We start from the raw sequence: 15,509 nt of genomic DNA, 5'->3' as shown, positions 1-15,509 counted from the left end.
TACATAATTTTAAAAATACTCTTTTCATGTATTTCTGAGATCATCCTCAGGATGAAGTTCTCACATGGACAACAAATAATATATTCAATTTTTTTGGCAACAAAGTTCTCTGGTGATGATTTTACCCCGTATAATGATTTATAAAAAATATGAGAAGGGAATTTTTTACATTATGTAATGTTTAATTGATGGAATATTAATGGATGGACCAAAGTGACTATTTTTAAAAGTTCAAAATACTCAACAAGTGTTGCAATTGAAAGTTCAATATCTGTCACTACCCTCAAAGTATAGGTACACCTATTTATAATTTACCCTTTGAAAATCCTATTAATTTTACTATCTACGAATTCCATTTATTACTCTATTTTAATGAACTTTTGCTGATGTAATGTTTAGGATCCACATGACAAAATATGGGAACCAATCCACATTGCATAACCAACCGTATATATTTGTATTTTCTTTCTTCTAAAATTGAGCCAAACATAATGTAAAAATGTAAAAACGGAGTCAACCCGTTATCATTCTCTTTGCCTAAACTGTTTTTTTTTTCCTTTTTAAGTAAAGATTTCACTAAGGGTAGGTATTTGGTTATTCATTGATAATTCCTACCAAAAAGCTTCGGAAATTTCTTTAAGCTTATTTGCTGAAACTTCCAAATCCAAGTTGAAGACCAACGGGGTCCCTTGATTTTGCTCGTCTGAACCAGCGATTGGCGTCGGTACAAACAGCTCGGCCAGCAATGAGCCCACACGCAGGTGGAGGCATTAGAGTCACTAAATTCTTCACATCAATCCATAAATTCTGATTCAACAATGAGTTGTAGTATTGTCATTTGTTAGCACAGAGCTCAGAAGCAACGCTCTCATAACTATGGCCGAAGGCAGTGGAGGTGATATGGTGGTGGTTGAAGTGGATTTACAATGCTAGGTCTAGTGTACGCTAACCTATCACAGAAGGGCATCGCCTGGGTGGTAAATTTGCGGGTGAAGGAGGGCAACACGTACTAATACTCCTTAACCTAATCGACATTGATTTGATAAAGTGGTAGAACTTTGAATGGGCAACATGTACTAAAAGATAAAAGAGTAGGCAACACGTAATTAGATTATTTAAGAGAGAAGTGAGAGATGAAATGGACCTTTATTTGAGCAACATTGGCACGGTTGAATCAAATTTATGTGTGCATATGCACGTAAAAATGATCACGTCGCCCAGACCCCGTCCTTCCCGTTTTAGTATATATAATAGATTTCACTAAGGTTAAGTTTGGTTGGAAGGAAAAGGTAGAAAACCTATAGAAAGGTTGTATATATAAATTTCCATAACCTTTCTTAAGTTTCCCCTACATTTGCCTTCAAACCAAACACAGCCTAAAAGAAAAACTACATGATATTATATGCTGCGCGTCTAATAATAGAATCTTTTCATAGTTCAGGGGAATTTTTTGCAAGAACTGTTCATGTATTGGAGGCAGAACTTCAAAGCTATTTTTAACAGTAGCTCAGAATAGCAGTTGACATTGGTTCATTTGGTTGTGGGTAGGGTGTGGATAGCGTTTTCTCTGTAGTAGATTCATACTCTATTTATTGTCGTGGGTATAGTAGATGTCTAATGAACATACTTTATGATGCCTACTTCTTCGTTGTTCTAAATTATAATGCTAACCAATCATAATAATGGAGAGAAAGGTAAATGAAGCAAAGTAATGGTAATCTGGACGTGATGCCAAATCAAGCATTATAATGTAAAGGGTATTAGTTGATAAATTGATGCTCCCTATTGTTGGTGTTGGCGCGTACAAATAGGTGGGCCCCTTCACGCGGTTGGACCGGATATCATTATCGTCAGTGGTTCAAAAAATCTGGTCTTCGTTAGAGAGACAGTTGTGGCCATCATATACGACTAGCATGAAGATTCATCTCTAGTTCCAACTTGAAAGGCTGGAAGTTTCGTTGAAACTTGAAAGGAATTCAATTACGGGGACGGATGTATTAATTAGACTAGTGGTCTTGTAAATAAAGACAACCGACGGTTAGGAATCCTTCGTTCGGCTCGGGGAGTGCTTTTGGTGGTGGACCAAACCACGTGTCAAAACTCTTCAACGGCTAAACCTCAAATGCAGAAAAGTCCAATTCAGTTATGGTGACGGTGGAGACACTGGAGCACATTGAAATTAATTAATTAAGTTCAGTTTGGAAGGAGTTTGTATTTTATATCATTATCTATATATTTATACTATACATATTTATATTTATATTCCTTTTAAACTGAGCTTTAAAGGACCAATTCCTGTGCGATGGCTGAATTGAGGAATAGTTAAATTGATTCAGCAGGTTTGAAGCTTAAATTCTTGGGATAAATTATTCGAAGGAGTATGAGGCTGAAACGAATAGCCCTTTAAATGACTGACTGATATCTAATTTGAGCTCTTAAAGATCTTTCACCAAATATAATTTATAGTTGTTCATGTAAGGACTGAATTGGGATTTGTTGCACCTCACAACCCTATCCCATTATGTATTGGGAACATCTTCCTATGAATAATAATATAATTTATGTGAGATATTTTTGATATATGTCTAGGTAGGGTTATTCATGGGTCGGGTTAGGTTGGTTTATTGTGATTTTTCCAACCAATCCGATTTGGTCAGGTTACCTGACATAGAAACCGAAACCGACCCAGTGTTAAGTAAAACCAACCCGGTCGATTTGAGTTGAATTGGGTCGGTTTCGGTTCTAAGTTCATCCCTGTGATACAATCTTGCTAATTTTAAAAACAGTCATATATTGAATATCATTTCAGCCATCTCCTATGATAAAATTTAAATGAAAAGCTAATCACAAAAGTTGTTCATTAATCACTATTCACTAATCCAAAGTTTCTTGCAACCATTCAAAAACTAGGTGGCCTAATGGGCTTTGGAACTTCATGTTTGAACTATGAACTAAGTCGATTCAGTTCGGATCGGTTTCGATTTTATTGTGTGAAAACCAAAACCGACCCAAATCATCGGTTTAAGAATTTGCACAACCCAAAACCAACCCGTACTGATGAAAACCCAGCCAACTTGGATTGAGTCGGTCTGGATTGGTCGGTTTGATCGGATTGGGCCTTCTTATTAACAGCCCTATGTCTAGGAGGTGTTGTGAGGTTTGTATGAGGAACAGATCTTTGGAAAACCAGAAGCCACTCCTCAAGCTCTCTCAAACGGACATTAACATTTGAATAGAGGCCGGAGGTGCACTAGCAGCACAATCTCGTGAAAGGCTGAAATAAGAAAAATCATGAAGAAGAAACAATGGAAAATGAGCTTGGACCCTCGTAAATCTAAACCATTGGTCTTGAACAGTGAGTGATCCAACATTGGAGGGTAAATCCAGGACCACTTGGCAATATCATTAGGCGTTTCCTTGGGCCTGGGGCCCTTAGGGGACATAGGAGCCCAGATGGGTGTAGCTCCTATTAAACTTGCCACCACCCCATTCCCACATATCCAGAATCACCCCCACCCGGCCACCTCTCTCCAGTCTCCACACAGAAAAGGAAAAAGAAGTGGGTGCCTCTGCCCTGCCACTGACAAAGTTTAGTAGAGCTGAAACAAATTTGAACCATCTGATTTAGAGGAGAGGTAGGTAGAACTTATTTTTCGTTTCTCAACCATCCCATCAAATGCAGTAATATCAGAAGACTGTGAACTCAGACAGTTCGGTTTTTGTCCAACTGATCTTTGGTCCTGTTTAGGCCCTACACCCAAAAGTTCGCCTTTCTCTTGGTAGGGGGTGGGGGTAGGTTTCTAGATACAGTACTTAGAACCAATGGGAAGACAAAGGTCCCAATGGCCTGCCATATTGGAAGGTTTCAGCAAGATGGTCTTGGCAGTTGACTTTGACTCCATGTAATAAATGGTAACGCTGAGGCTGTTTTGGTTTGAAGGAAAAAGTAAGGATAAAGGAAAAGATAGAGAAATTTTTACAAATCTTGTATTAATTTCTCCACCTTTCTCTTTTTTTCCCTGGCTTTTCCTTCAAATCAACACAGGGAGACCACAGATGCAGCCAACCCATTCGTATAAAGCCCATCAAAGCAACGTGCAAATAGAGAATTCCAATATGTTTGGGCTGGGTTTCAATTTTAGTAACAGACCCTAGCCTGGCCCTATCACTATCAGGGCCCAATCCAAAATCTAAATGGAAATATGAAATGTCAGTTCAGTTCAGGCTAGAGATGGATGCAAATTGGGTTGCCCAATTTGAAGAATGTGAACCACATCAGGCTTGAGTACAGTATAGTTTTTATAAAAAAAGAAAATGAAATCACAACTCTTCTTGCACGTGCAATGCATGTGTGTTTATGCATCACATTCACATGTGAATCTATCTTCCCCCCAAGGAGGAGAAAAGAATGAGATCCTCTTGCTCTTGGGTCTTGGCTCAGGTCGGAAGGAAGAGGCTGAGGTAGCGTAGCGAAGTTCCTTCGCATTTTTTGACTTTCGCCTCATCCTCAAGGATTACATTATATTGCATGCACATGATATAAGCAGAAATCCGACCATCCATTGCTTGGTCCCGCCTAAGGCGACTCATTTATGTATAGATTACAGTTACAGCTTGATACCGTCGGATCAGTTGACTTGTGAACCAGGATATCATTGATAAGCTGGGTGCACCAGCATCACGGAGTTGACCCGAACCCGAGCTACATGTAAGGAAACGAGAAGAGCGGGGAGGCCAGTGTTCGTCTGGGAATTAGATTACTTACTTGCCTAAAGATTGTAGATTTGCTATTAATATATAATATATGCAATAAACGCTAGAAGAATAGGCCCCTAAGCATGGAAACTTTGAAAGTTTCAATGGTTCCAAAACGGGCCACGCCCCCCACTCTCTTTCCGCTGTCGAAGCAATCATTTATTCCTGCGCTATCTTCCACAATTCAATTTTAATTCGTTTTCTTCGTTTGAACGCTTTAATCCTCTCCGGTATGAATCTGCACTTCGTTGTTTTACTTTCTTTGAAGAATTCTTTTGACGGGAAGAAATAGTTGAAATTGCTGGAGACTGTTCTGCACCACGACGGAAGCGGAGCAGATGGAGAAACTTAACGTGGGCAAGTGTCATATTCGGTTCTTCTGGTTCTTCATCTCTCTCTGTTTTGCTCTATCCTTCCTCTTTCTTTACTTCAGTTTTGTCACTTTGTCCGATGGAAAGAGCAGGTATGACTACCCTGTTCTATCCCCCTACTCGAATTTGATGGCTATTTCAGAAAACGATGCCAAACCCATTACTCGATCACCTGCAACGGGTCATGTCATGCGTAATCAGTCCGACTCTATTGACAGAGTGACTGTGACTAATGAAGCATTACCCATGGAGGAGAAGGGTGATGAACCGGTTGAGGATAAACCTGTGAAAGAAACATCTAGTATTGACAAGAGCAAGAGATTCGAGCCAGCTGATGAACGACTACCCATTACAGAGAACACGACGAGGCCTGATTCCGATATCTGCTCCGGTCGTTATGTTTACCTCTATGATCTCCCTAGTAGATTCAATGATGAAATTATCAAAGACTGTCGGTCCATCAATTTATGGTATGATATGTGTAGGGCCTTGGAGAACGGGGGGCTCGGTCCTCAACTGGTTAACACCGAAAAAGTCTTCTCTCACAAGAGCTGGTATGTGACCGACCAATTCACTTTGGAAGTCATCTTCCATGAAAGGATGAAACACTACAAGTGCTTAACAAACGATTCATCTCTGGCTTCAGCCTTTTATGTACCCTTCTATGCAGGTCTGGATGTAAGCCGTTACCTCTGGGGGTTTAATACATCAATGCGAGACAGTGCTGCGCTTGCTCTTATGAAATGGCTCACTAAGAGAGATGAATGGAAGCTTATGTGGGGGAGGGATCACTTCCTAGTTGCAGGAAGGATAACATGGGACTTCAGGAGGTTGACAGAAGAGGACCAAGATTGGGGTAGCAAGCTGATGATCTTGCCTGAAGCTAAGAACATGTCTGTTTTGGTGATTGAATCAAGCCCTTGGCACAGAAACGATTTTGCAATTCCTTATCCAACCTACTTCCATCCTTCAAGAGACAATGAGATCTCCCAATGGCAGAACAGGATGATGAGACTCAAGAGGCGTTTCTTGTTCTGTTTCGCAGGTGCTCCGCGTCCCAACCTCAAAGGGTCGATCAGGGATCACATTATAGATCAATGCATAGCCTCTAGAAGGAGGTGCAGGTTGCTAAGTTGTGATTCCGGGGGAAACAAATGCCAAAAGCCAAGTCATTTGATGAAGTTATTTCAAAGCTCTGTTTTCTGTTTACAGCCTTCCGGCGATTCATACACTCGTAAATCGGCTTTTGATTCGATGTTGGCTGGATGCATACCAGTGTTCTTCCATCCAGGGTCAGCATATGTTCAATATCTGTGGCACCTACCCAAGAATTATTCAAGATACTCTGTGTTTCTTTCCGAGAATGATGTGAAGGCAGGGAAAGTCAATATAGAGGAGAGGCTGCTTAGGATTCCCAGAGACAAGGTGAAATCTATGAGGGAGAAAGTTATACAGATGATTCCTAGACTGATATATGCAGACCCAAGGTCCGGATTACAGACCATTGAAGATGCTTTCGATTTAGCTGTTCAAGGAGTGATTGGCAGAGTTAATAAAATCAGGAGGGGGATTAGAGATGGGCCGGATTCTGAGATGGATTACAGGGAAGACGAGAGCTGGAAGTATAGGTTGTTTGGAAATGTGGAAAGAAATGAATGGAGTCCTTTCTTTACTAATTGGAAGGATTCAGACTCCTAGTTGGGAATTAGAGGAAAAAAAAAAACATAGGTGTAAAAAGAGGATAGAGACCCATTTTCGGGTCATTTTGTGCAAATATATTGTAGTTTCATAAACTTGACTTAAAAATGTTGTGTTCAATATTGTTTAAAAGTTATTAGTTCTCTCTCTCTGGTAGAAATTTAAGTATCGAGTGTTTGTTGGTAAGAAAACAGAGTTTTCTCAGAACAACTAAGAGATTTGCCAAACGAACTAATAGAAATTTAAGTATTAAGTATTGATTTTCTCAGGTATCATTTTCCCCGGATCTCCTACCCACGAGAATTCTGTCCACGTTTATCACAGTCACACATGGAGAACATCTCATCCTCTGCATAGTATTATGCAGGGTGAGATATCCCCAATTCACAGGGATAATATATTGTGGGTAGGCATGAGCAGAGTTCTCGTAGGCAGGAGATCCGGAGTCCATAAGTGCACTTACCCAGAAAAGTAAGTTCCTGTAACATCAACATGACCTTAATTTTATTCCCTTTCCCTCGATCTATTTGAATCCAATAAGCTTTTACTCCATATGGGATTGTCCTACAATTTGAATGTTGTTTTCATTTGTTTTTCAAATTGTCACATCAAAGAAAAAAACATGCTCAACTCTATATTTGTTTTGAAAGGTAAAAACAAGTTTAGTTTTAAAAATAAATTTTGTAGTATAGAAATTATATGATGGTTTTCAAAATAAAAAATAAATTTAGGAATGTTGAAATTATATGGTTTATGAAACATGACAGATAGAAACATGTTTTTGAAACCAGAAATTGAACATGTCTTTGGTTTCTATTTTAGAAAAATCTAGCATTCTCTGTGAAGAATGCACATGTCAAACTCGAAAAACTGTCTTTTGCGAACAGATGAATAAAGGGTGCTCACGGTTCGGGTAACCAAACCGTGGGGCTTTTTTTTATGAACTGAACCGGTAGTACTGGTTTTTGGAAAACCGGTAACTGGAACCAAACCAAAATCAGTCGATTAACCGGTTGACCGGTCGGTTAACCGTTGGTTCAGTTCATCGGTTTTTTGGTTTTTTAGTTTTTATAATATTTATTATAAAATATATATAATATTATATTTTTAATAATAAATAATATATAATATATTATAAATATATATATAATGCATATTTATTAATTTATAATATATAAAATATATAGAAAAACATGTATACCGGTCGATTTGATTAACTGCTGGTTTTTTATATTGATTAACCAAAATCAAACCGATTCTTTCAGTATTTTAAAAACACCGAACCGATCAGTATGATTAACCAATTTTTCTGTTTGATTTCGATCAGTTTTTAGGTTTTTTTTTTCTCACCCCTACTCTCTTGAAGAGATTAACAATGCTAGTCACAAGTGCCCGTAAGAGTACAAAACGCAGGTGTTCGTAAGGCAACAAGAAATTTTCTTTTGAGGCAATTGATTATGTATGATTTTGTTTTTTTTTTCAAATTCAAAATAAAAATATTTGTGCTGCTATGCATGGATAAACTGTCCACAATCTGAAGTAATCTGAAATTATTACAAATTTAAAATAGAAGCAAGGTACATATGAAAGCTGAAGCTAATTAAAGATAAGCAAGGTTTGTCTACGTAGGCTGCTAGGCAAACTTAAACCCACTTGCTAAAAATGGAAAAGAAAAGAAGGCAAATCACCCCCCTGCCCCTTCCCAACTTCCCTACTCCACCAACACGCACTATGCGTCTTAAGACCAGACCAAAGTATTCTGTCTGGGCGACATACCTGTCGCAAAAGAAACGTCTAATAGGCAGAACCGCTCCCGTGCGATTCCACAATTACAGTCACGCCGGCAAGAAAATCAAAAAGCAGTTCACCGTGTTCGGTTGGGGTCGTAGAAGGGAGTTCCAATTTGGAGAAGGATCTAATTAAAAATTAGCTAATGCTGCACCACCATCATAACCGATTCTTATCATGAATCCTACTATTTCACAATGACAATATAACCCATTCCATTATCCCCGCCAATTTTGGGGCTAATCAAATATAAGAAATGCCTTGCATGTATTAATGATATCTTTTGGTTCCAAAACATAGATTTATTACATGAATTTGAAAATGAACGATCAATCTTAGTAAGCAAAAGAGACAGCCTTGTCCAGGATCAGCTTAATTTACTCCTCAGGACTCAGGAGTGAGGAGATGAGCGGAAGGGGGTCTTGCTTATCCCAAATCATCCGTCCTTCTATTCGGCTACAGACCCATACAGAATATCGTTGCCATTCACAATTGTCCATAAAAGAAGGTATCAGTAGATGAAAAATAAATCATCAAAACCATCAACAGATTTTCCGCTCATCACCACGATGGTAGCTTGGCGTCACATTTATGTAATGCACTCCTTCATGTTTAGTGTAGGAAGGTGAGTGGTGACAGCTAAAAGAACTTGACCATGCCACGACCCTCAACGCTGAGCTTTGTTGCTTGAAGCTGTTTCTTCTTTGGTGCTTTCAACTGTTGCAACTTCTTATTCATCTGCAATCAACAAAACAACCTTTACACCAACTTCCTTGTAGTAGGATTTTACAACTATTGGTTTTATGAGATTTAAAAATAAAATATTAGGTTTGAGCTCTCAGCTCTAGATAACACCATTTACATCATCCAAGAAAATTCATTTATTGTTTAATACCCTAGGGTATCAGTTGAAAATTAGACATGAAAATAGATGCTCCACCAGAATTTTTCCAAGATATCTCCCTTCACTAGCATTTTTTCTTCTGCTGTTTTCAAATCAGCTGCGCTCCAGAAAATACCATTACCAATTTACCATTGACTAATGCTTCTTATCTATTGATGTTGATAGCTCCACAAAATTCCTGTCTTCTAAACCAGGGATTGAAGCATGTTGACTTGTTTTAAGTGATAGAATTATTATTACTAGCACAGTAGCACTTAAAAGCACAAACATGATACCCATTTATTGAACTCCTAAAGGAGGTGATTATCATTGAATAATGAGAAACAGTTAGACTCAGTTAACCATTTCCATTCCACATACAAGTTGCACCACTTGAAACCTAGAATACCAGCTGATTGTTATCAATAATTTCACATTAAATCATTCCAAAGTATTTTACGATATTTTACATAGTCTTTTAAGAATTACTTTTTTCCTTTTCCCTTTTTATTCTTGTATTAGTTTGAGTACTTGATTGCCCTAGGCATCAAGAAAAATATAGAAAAGAAGAAAATCTTTGTGGGTATTCAAGAATTATTTTCCACCTATTGCATCAACCTCGCAGACAGGATCAAAATAAGATGGAAAAAGCAGACAGCAGAAGAAAGAATTTGGTTCAGATTTCTTCCACTGTTTCATATAGGGTAGAGAAAGACTGAAGTGAATCATAGTGGTGGAGGTTTAGGTATTAATTGTTTCTTTTTTCCTAACAAAAAGACTAAAAACATAAAACAAAAATAAGAACAATGATGAGTTCAAAGTAGAATACGGTGAAGTCAGATGATAAAAATTGACCAAATAAGGACAGACAATGATAAGAACAGGTTAACAAAAGCTTTCTATCTGGCACATAGTACAAGTTCAATCATATTTCACCTAGTAGTTGCTAATAGGATCCTGTGATCTATCTAGTTAAACAAATTCAATGCTGATTTTGCTCTGGCTTCATAAAGTGACAGAATGATTATTAATATCAGTTGAACATAGAAATATAAACTTCAGTCCATTTGAAATTTGAACTATTTTTTTATTTTTTTTTTCCTGCAGATACTTGAACGACTCAAAATACTCAAAATAAAATACTTTTCAGCATATTTATAGGTTTGCAGCATCAAATAATGATTCCAAGCAATTAGTTAAATCCATCTCAAATGGGTAAACTGAGCATAGGATTCAAGCTTAATAAGTTCTGACACATTTTATTCTTCCATGGCCATACAACAAACTAACCTTCACACGGCGTTGATCATGTACGACTTGTTTAGCCCTGGCTCTGACTTCATCCGGATCTATCTTGGATTGTGGACGTATCACAAAATCCATTGGTAGGGCTTCAGGTCTGGAAGCATGTTGCCTATTGGATGATTGGCCAGACTTTGGTTCTCTACATTGCAAAGAGTAATAAGCATTAAGACATACATTAGAAACATCTTGCACAACTACACACAGCAAATGACATGTGCATTACAAATCGATATACTATATTCCAATGATAACTTACTGTGAAAATTCAGCCAAATCAAGATCGTCATCTCTTGATTCTAGTCCTGCAGCTTTGGTTACTGGCCTATAAAGAACAATTATCCAGCAATGTAAAAAACAATAATAACAGTATCAATTCAAATTGATAAACAGCTAATACAATTCAAAAACAAAAGACAAGAAAATATTGGATTAATACTTTTTAGCTGCCGGCCTCCGAAAGGGAACTCTCTCATCATCATAGCTTTTCATGTCCTCAAAACGTGTGCTCTTATTAAATATAGGTCGACTCTGCATTCATTTTGTTTAAGTAAATTGTGTGTAACATTTCAAATCATCAGTGAGTGCAAATCAAAAACTTGTTTTAAGAGTTTACATCAGGAAATAGTATTTTGATGTCTGTCAACATCCCTATAAGCCTAGATATACTTCAAATTTGGATAAACACAAGCAACTCCATTTCTTATTGGGAGTTGGGGCACAGCTCCCCTAGCTGGAAGACTCACTGAATATTGGTCTCTCATGGTTTCCTCCCATTATACCACCCTTAAGTCATGCTACTATAGATGCCTCATTGATAGAAAACACAAGAATTTCTTGAAAACTAATCATGGATTTCCATACAATACATGATTTGGTATTTGCAGCATACCCATTTGTCAACTAAATCCTTCGCAAGTTTCCTGTTGGAAGTGGTCTCCTCATCAGATCTTGACAAAAACATGATGACCTGCACTAGGGAAAAAAATAACTATCCATGCTGCTAGGTATCAAGAATCCATAAAGGACAAACACATAATTGCTTCACTAAGGCAAGCCCAAACCTTTCCAAGGCCACTCTTCTTAAGCTGCTCCCTCCTGTCATATTGTTCTAAATCAATTGGAAACTGTAGAAAAGAATAAGCATCCCATGTTATGAAAGACCAAGTTTATTCAGAGACAACATAATCATTACCACAAGCCAATAACTAAGAGGGAGGACGAACACACATACATCAGTCAGTATCTTCAATATTGCAGTTCGGATATTTATGTTGGGCAAGCTTCCATCTGGCAGGGGCTCGAGCCAGTTCTTTAGAAGAGTTAGTACTCCATGATCCAAGAACTCTTGTTGAAGCTGCCTCCTGGGAGACAAACAGGCAAAATGAGAATGAAGAAATGAGCACACAGAATATATTTCTGTTTTAACTAGAATATATCTTTTTTCTAATTGCGAGCTATGTGGAGACGGGGCTCAAGCATGTACATAGCAGATAATGATCTTACTTTGAGAGGACCTCAGTCAGAAGAGGCAACTTCTTGAGTTTATTAATGGCAGGTTTAGACTGTCTATTCAGTTCTGCATCTTCTTCGGCAGTGACCTCAAGTTCGGCCATGAGATGTTCAACTAGCAAAGCTATTTCGGCAGCACTTTTCTCATTCTTCTTCTTCTTCTTACCCATCTTGAAGAGTTCTTTGATTTCATCATCCTCTTCACCCTCTTCCGCCTGCCAGAATTTGGGGGAGAAACGATTAAAGAATGAATGAGAATAGAAGAAATATGCGAACAGGTTATGCCATAAACAATCATACTCTAAATCAAAACAAAAGTTTAACAGCTTCCAGGAGGTCTGGAAATGCAGTAGCGCAAATGCATTTTATCTCCCGTTACAATATGCGTACGAAATGAGTTAATGAATTTCTAACCTGAGGAGCATCGCCGAGGAAGCCTGGTTCATTGTCACTGCCATATCGGTCGGCAGGATCCACACCGCTATCATCTATGAAGTTATCATCATCCACAGTTCTGACACCCTCGTGGTCATCCTATTGCAATTACAAAAACAAAAACGATGATGCAACCTGAAAAGCTCAAACCTACCCATCAAATTAAATCGAGGAAAGGAAATAAAGAATACATATAATGAGAGAACCATGACCATGAGGCTGCAAATACAATTTGTTTGGGCTTTTGTTACCATCCCTTACCTCCGAATCCGCCCCAGCAATCGTATCCCACATCTCTTTCATCTCCGGGTCTCCACTCTGATGATCCCTGGACCTTCCAGAACTCCCACTCTTTGAGCCAGATTTGAAGACCTTCCCAAGCTTCCGGTCGGACTTCGGCTTCTTATCCTTCTTTCCGTTTCCAGCATCCTTGGAGACTTTCCTCTTACGCGGCGAGGACGATGGCTCATTGTCAGAATCCTCTCTCACAAAATCTTGTACATCATCCTCGACACCAAAATCCGGGGTACTTTCCTTCGCAGTACTTTTCTTAATGAGCCTCTTCCTTGGCTTAGCTTTCAATGCAGAATCGGATTCATGAACCGGGGTCGGCGATCGCTCTCGCCGCCAGTCTTCGTCGAGATCTTCTGGTTCAAGCGACGGCTCCCGATCGGATGGCATGTCTGGGTCCATCAAAGGCTCACCATCTTCGTCACGGTACCTACAACGATAACCGAGGTTCGAGAACCCTAAATTATTTATTCCTTCACCGTAGAATTAAGGGGAAAAAAAGGAAATTTTGGAAATCTGAAAGCACTTACGGATCGTTTTCGTAACCCATGTTGCTTGAAGGGAGGAGCTCTTGACAGAAACAAAACCCTAGACGAGAGAGATGTCTGCTGCGCTATGCAGCCTATGCTATGACGATGGATTGTTGAAATCCGGGAAATCCAAAAGAGAAGAAAATGGTGCAGGATGATAAAGAGGGATCGACGGAACAACTTGGATGAATTATGAGGAGTCAAAACGGTGGATGGATATGATCAATTGGAGATTACTGCAGAATGTGCTTGAAGATGGAAACTGGAAGAAAGGATGCAGCATGAACTGGGATTGGGGCATGGGGGGAGGGGGAGAATTACGGGTTCTCCCCAACGCGTAAGCGCGGCACGTCCAATGGACGACCATGTTAAACAACTCTGATTGGCATCCGAAAGTCTTAGCCAGCAAAACGCGCATTAATGGAGCGTAAGGCTACGGAGTTATTGCAATCAAGGAATAGAGTTGTTTTATTACTGAATCACCCTCCAAGTGTCAACGATAATTCCACCCTGTGGGCTGTGGCTATGCGCGTTGTAATGGCCGGGTTTCCATAAACCGGTCTGATTTTGTTGAGAGTTGGATATTTGTTGGGCAGAAAACCAATATCCAAGACATGAGATGAGAGTGGTGTTTTCCTTGCATTTTGGTTCCTTCAAATTAACATATGCCAATATGCTTTTATTCTTTACTTGTAATTACAAGCGTGTTCTGATCTTAAAAATGTAATATATATAAGGTTATGTTTGGTTTGAAGGAAAAGGTAGGGAAGATTCCTTCAAATCAAAGGATAAATTTCTTAAACTATCCTTATAATTTAGCTAATTGATTAAGTGTATCCATACAGCTTGGAAATTGGCTAACGTTACCTCGTTTCTGACAATTAACTAATTCTACCCTCATCTCATCTAAGATACGTTAATATTCGTCAAAACTCATTTGCACGTAATATATATATATATATATATATATATATATATATATATATATATATATATATATATATATATTTTAACCCAATTTTACCCTCCACCTCCCTCCCCATCTTTCTCTCTCCCCTTCGTTTTCCTAATGGATTCAGCCCTCTCCCTCCCTCTTTCTCTACTATTTGCCGCTCTGGTTAGACTGCCACCGGCAGCTTCTTTCCTCTCTCGCCGTCAGGAACCCTGTTGCAGGGCGGTGGTATTCATAAGCTCATAACACTTTTAGTGTTCAGACACAGAAAGTAAGCCGTGTTAAGCTGCCAAACCCAGTCATCTTCCACGACAACCACTTCGTCCAAAACCCAACTCCTCTCCTTCTAGGGCTAACAATGGCACTCTTGGTTTGATGAGCATCTGCAGTATCAAAGAGGAAAATGTCGCGATTAGTAAAATTTGAAGAAGAATCCAGTCGGAATCATCCAATTTTTTCCAAATGCAAACAAGGGTTTTGTAGAGGGGGATTTTCATTAACTTCCAATCAAACCCCATAAAGGCTCTCATTTTTGGAGTTTTTTTGTTCAGATTTGAAGATTCAAAAGTCATAGATTTTATATCCATTTTCAACGGTCTCCTCTCACTCTTCCCATCGATGGTATTATCCATAGTAGTGGGAGTTCTATTCCTGTAGTGAGTCGATCACATTCAAATGGTAGTGACAACATAAGCACTATTTTTATTGGAACAAAAGAGAGATCTGTGAAGCTAATGGAGTGCTTAATCGTGGCATAGCTTGTCTATGTCTTTAGAATCTGGAAATCGTTGGATTTCCAGGCAATCAAAGTATGTGTGGTGGATCGGAGTGGTTAAAGTCCACTTCGTTCTTGCCGTCTTCTCCTTCATCCTTTGAAGAAAGAAAAACTCCCATGAAAAGCATGAATCACCTGACTATAGAAACTGAAAATTCTTTCTAGAGTTTACTTGAGCTCGTGGCTAACAATGATGTTGAAGGCTTCAAGCGTTCGT

The 15,509-nt window shown here is 38.8% G+C and overlaps 2 protein-coding genes across 2 annotated transcripts; one reads left to right on the top strand and one right to left on the bottom strand.

Moving 5' to 3' along the window:
• Window positions 1–4,846: 4,846 nt before the first annotated feature.
• On the top strand, window positions 4,847–6,957 carry LOC148868699 (xyloglucan galactosyltransferase MUR3-like). Its single transcript, XM_088968630.1, has one exon. It carries the CDS (start codon window positions 5,094–5,096, stop codon window positions 6,822–6,824), a length of 1,731 nt encoding a protein of 576 aa, XP_088824756.1. The 5' UTR covers window positions 4,847–5,093; the 3' UTR covers window positions 6,825–6,957.
• Window positions 6,958–8,860: 1,903 nt separating this feature from the next.
• Window positions 8,861–14,123, bottom strand: LOC148868698 (protein IWS1 homolog 1-like). The gene is made up of 11 exons (XM_088968990.1): window positions 13,566–14,123; window positions 13,006–13,465; window positions 12,724–12,843; window positions 12,304–12,524; window positions 12,032–12,161; window positions 11,862–11,924; window positions 11,690–11,767; window positions 11,237–11,328; window positions 11,057–11,122; window positions 10,786–10,939; window positions 8,861–9,350 (listed from the first exon to the last, which is right to left on the bottom strand). The coding sequence occupies exons 1-11, from the start codon at window positions 13,583–13,585 to the stop codon at window positions 9,252–9,254; spliced, it is 1,503 nt and encodes a 500-aa protein (XP_088825116.1). The 5' UTR covers window positions 13,586–14,123; the 3' UTR covers window positions 8,861–9,251.
• Between the last annotated feature and the right edge of the window lie 1,386 nt (window positions 14,124–15,509).

Source organism: Nelumbo lutea, chromosome 2 (genome assembly GCF_056320005.1).
Source record: "Nelumbo lutea isolate HS-2025 chromosome 2, American lotus-T2T, whole genome shotgun sequence".
NCBI classification, from domain to species: domain Eukaryota; kingdom Viridiplantae; phylum Streptophyta; class Magnoliopsida; order Proteales; family Nelumbonaceae; genus Nelumbo; species Nelumbo lutea.
This window is presented reverse-complemented; position numbering and strand designations above follow the sequence as displayed.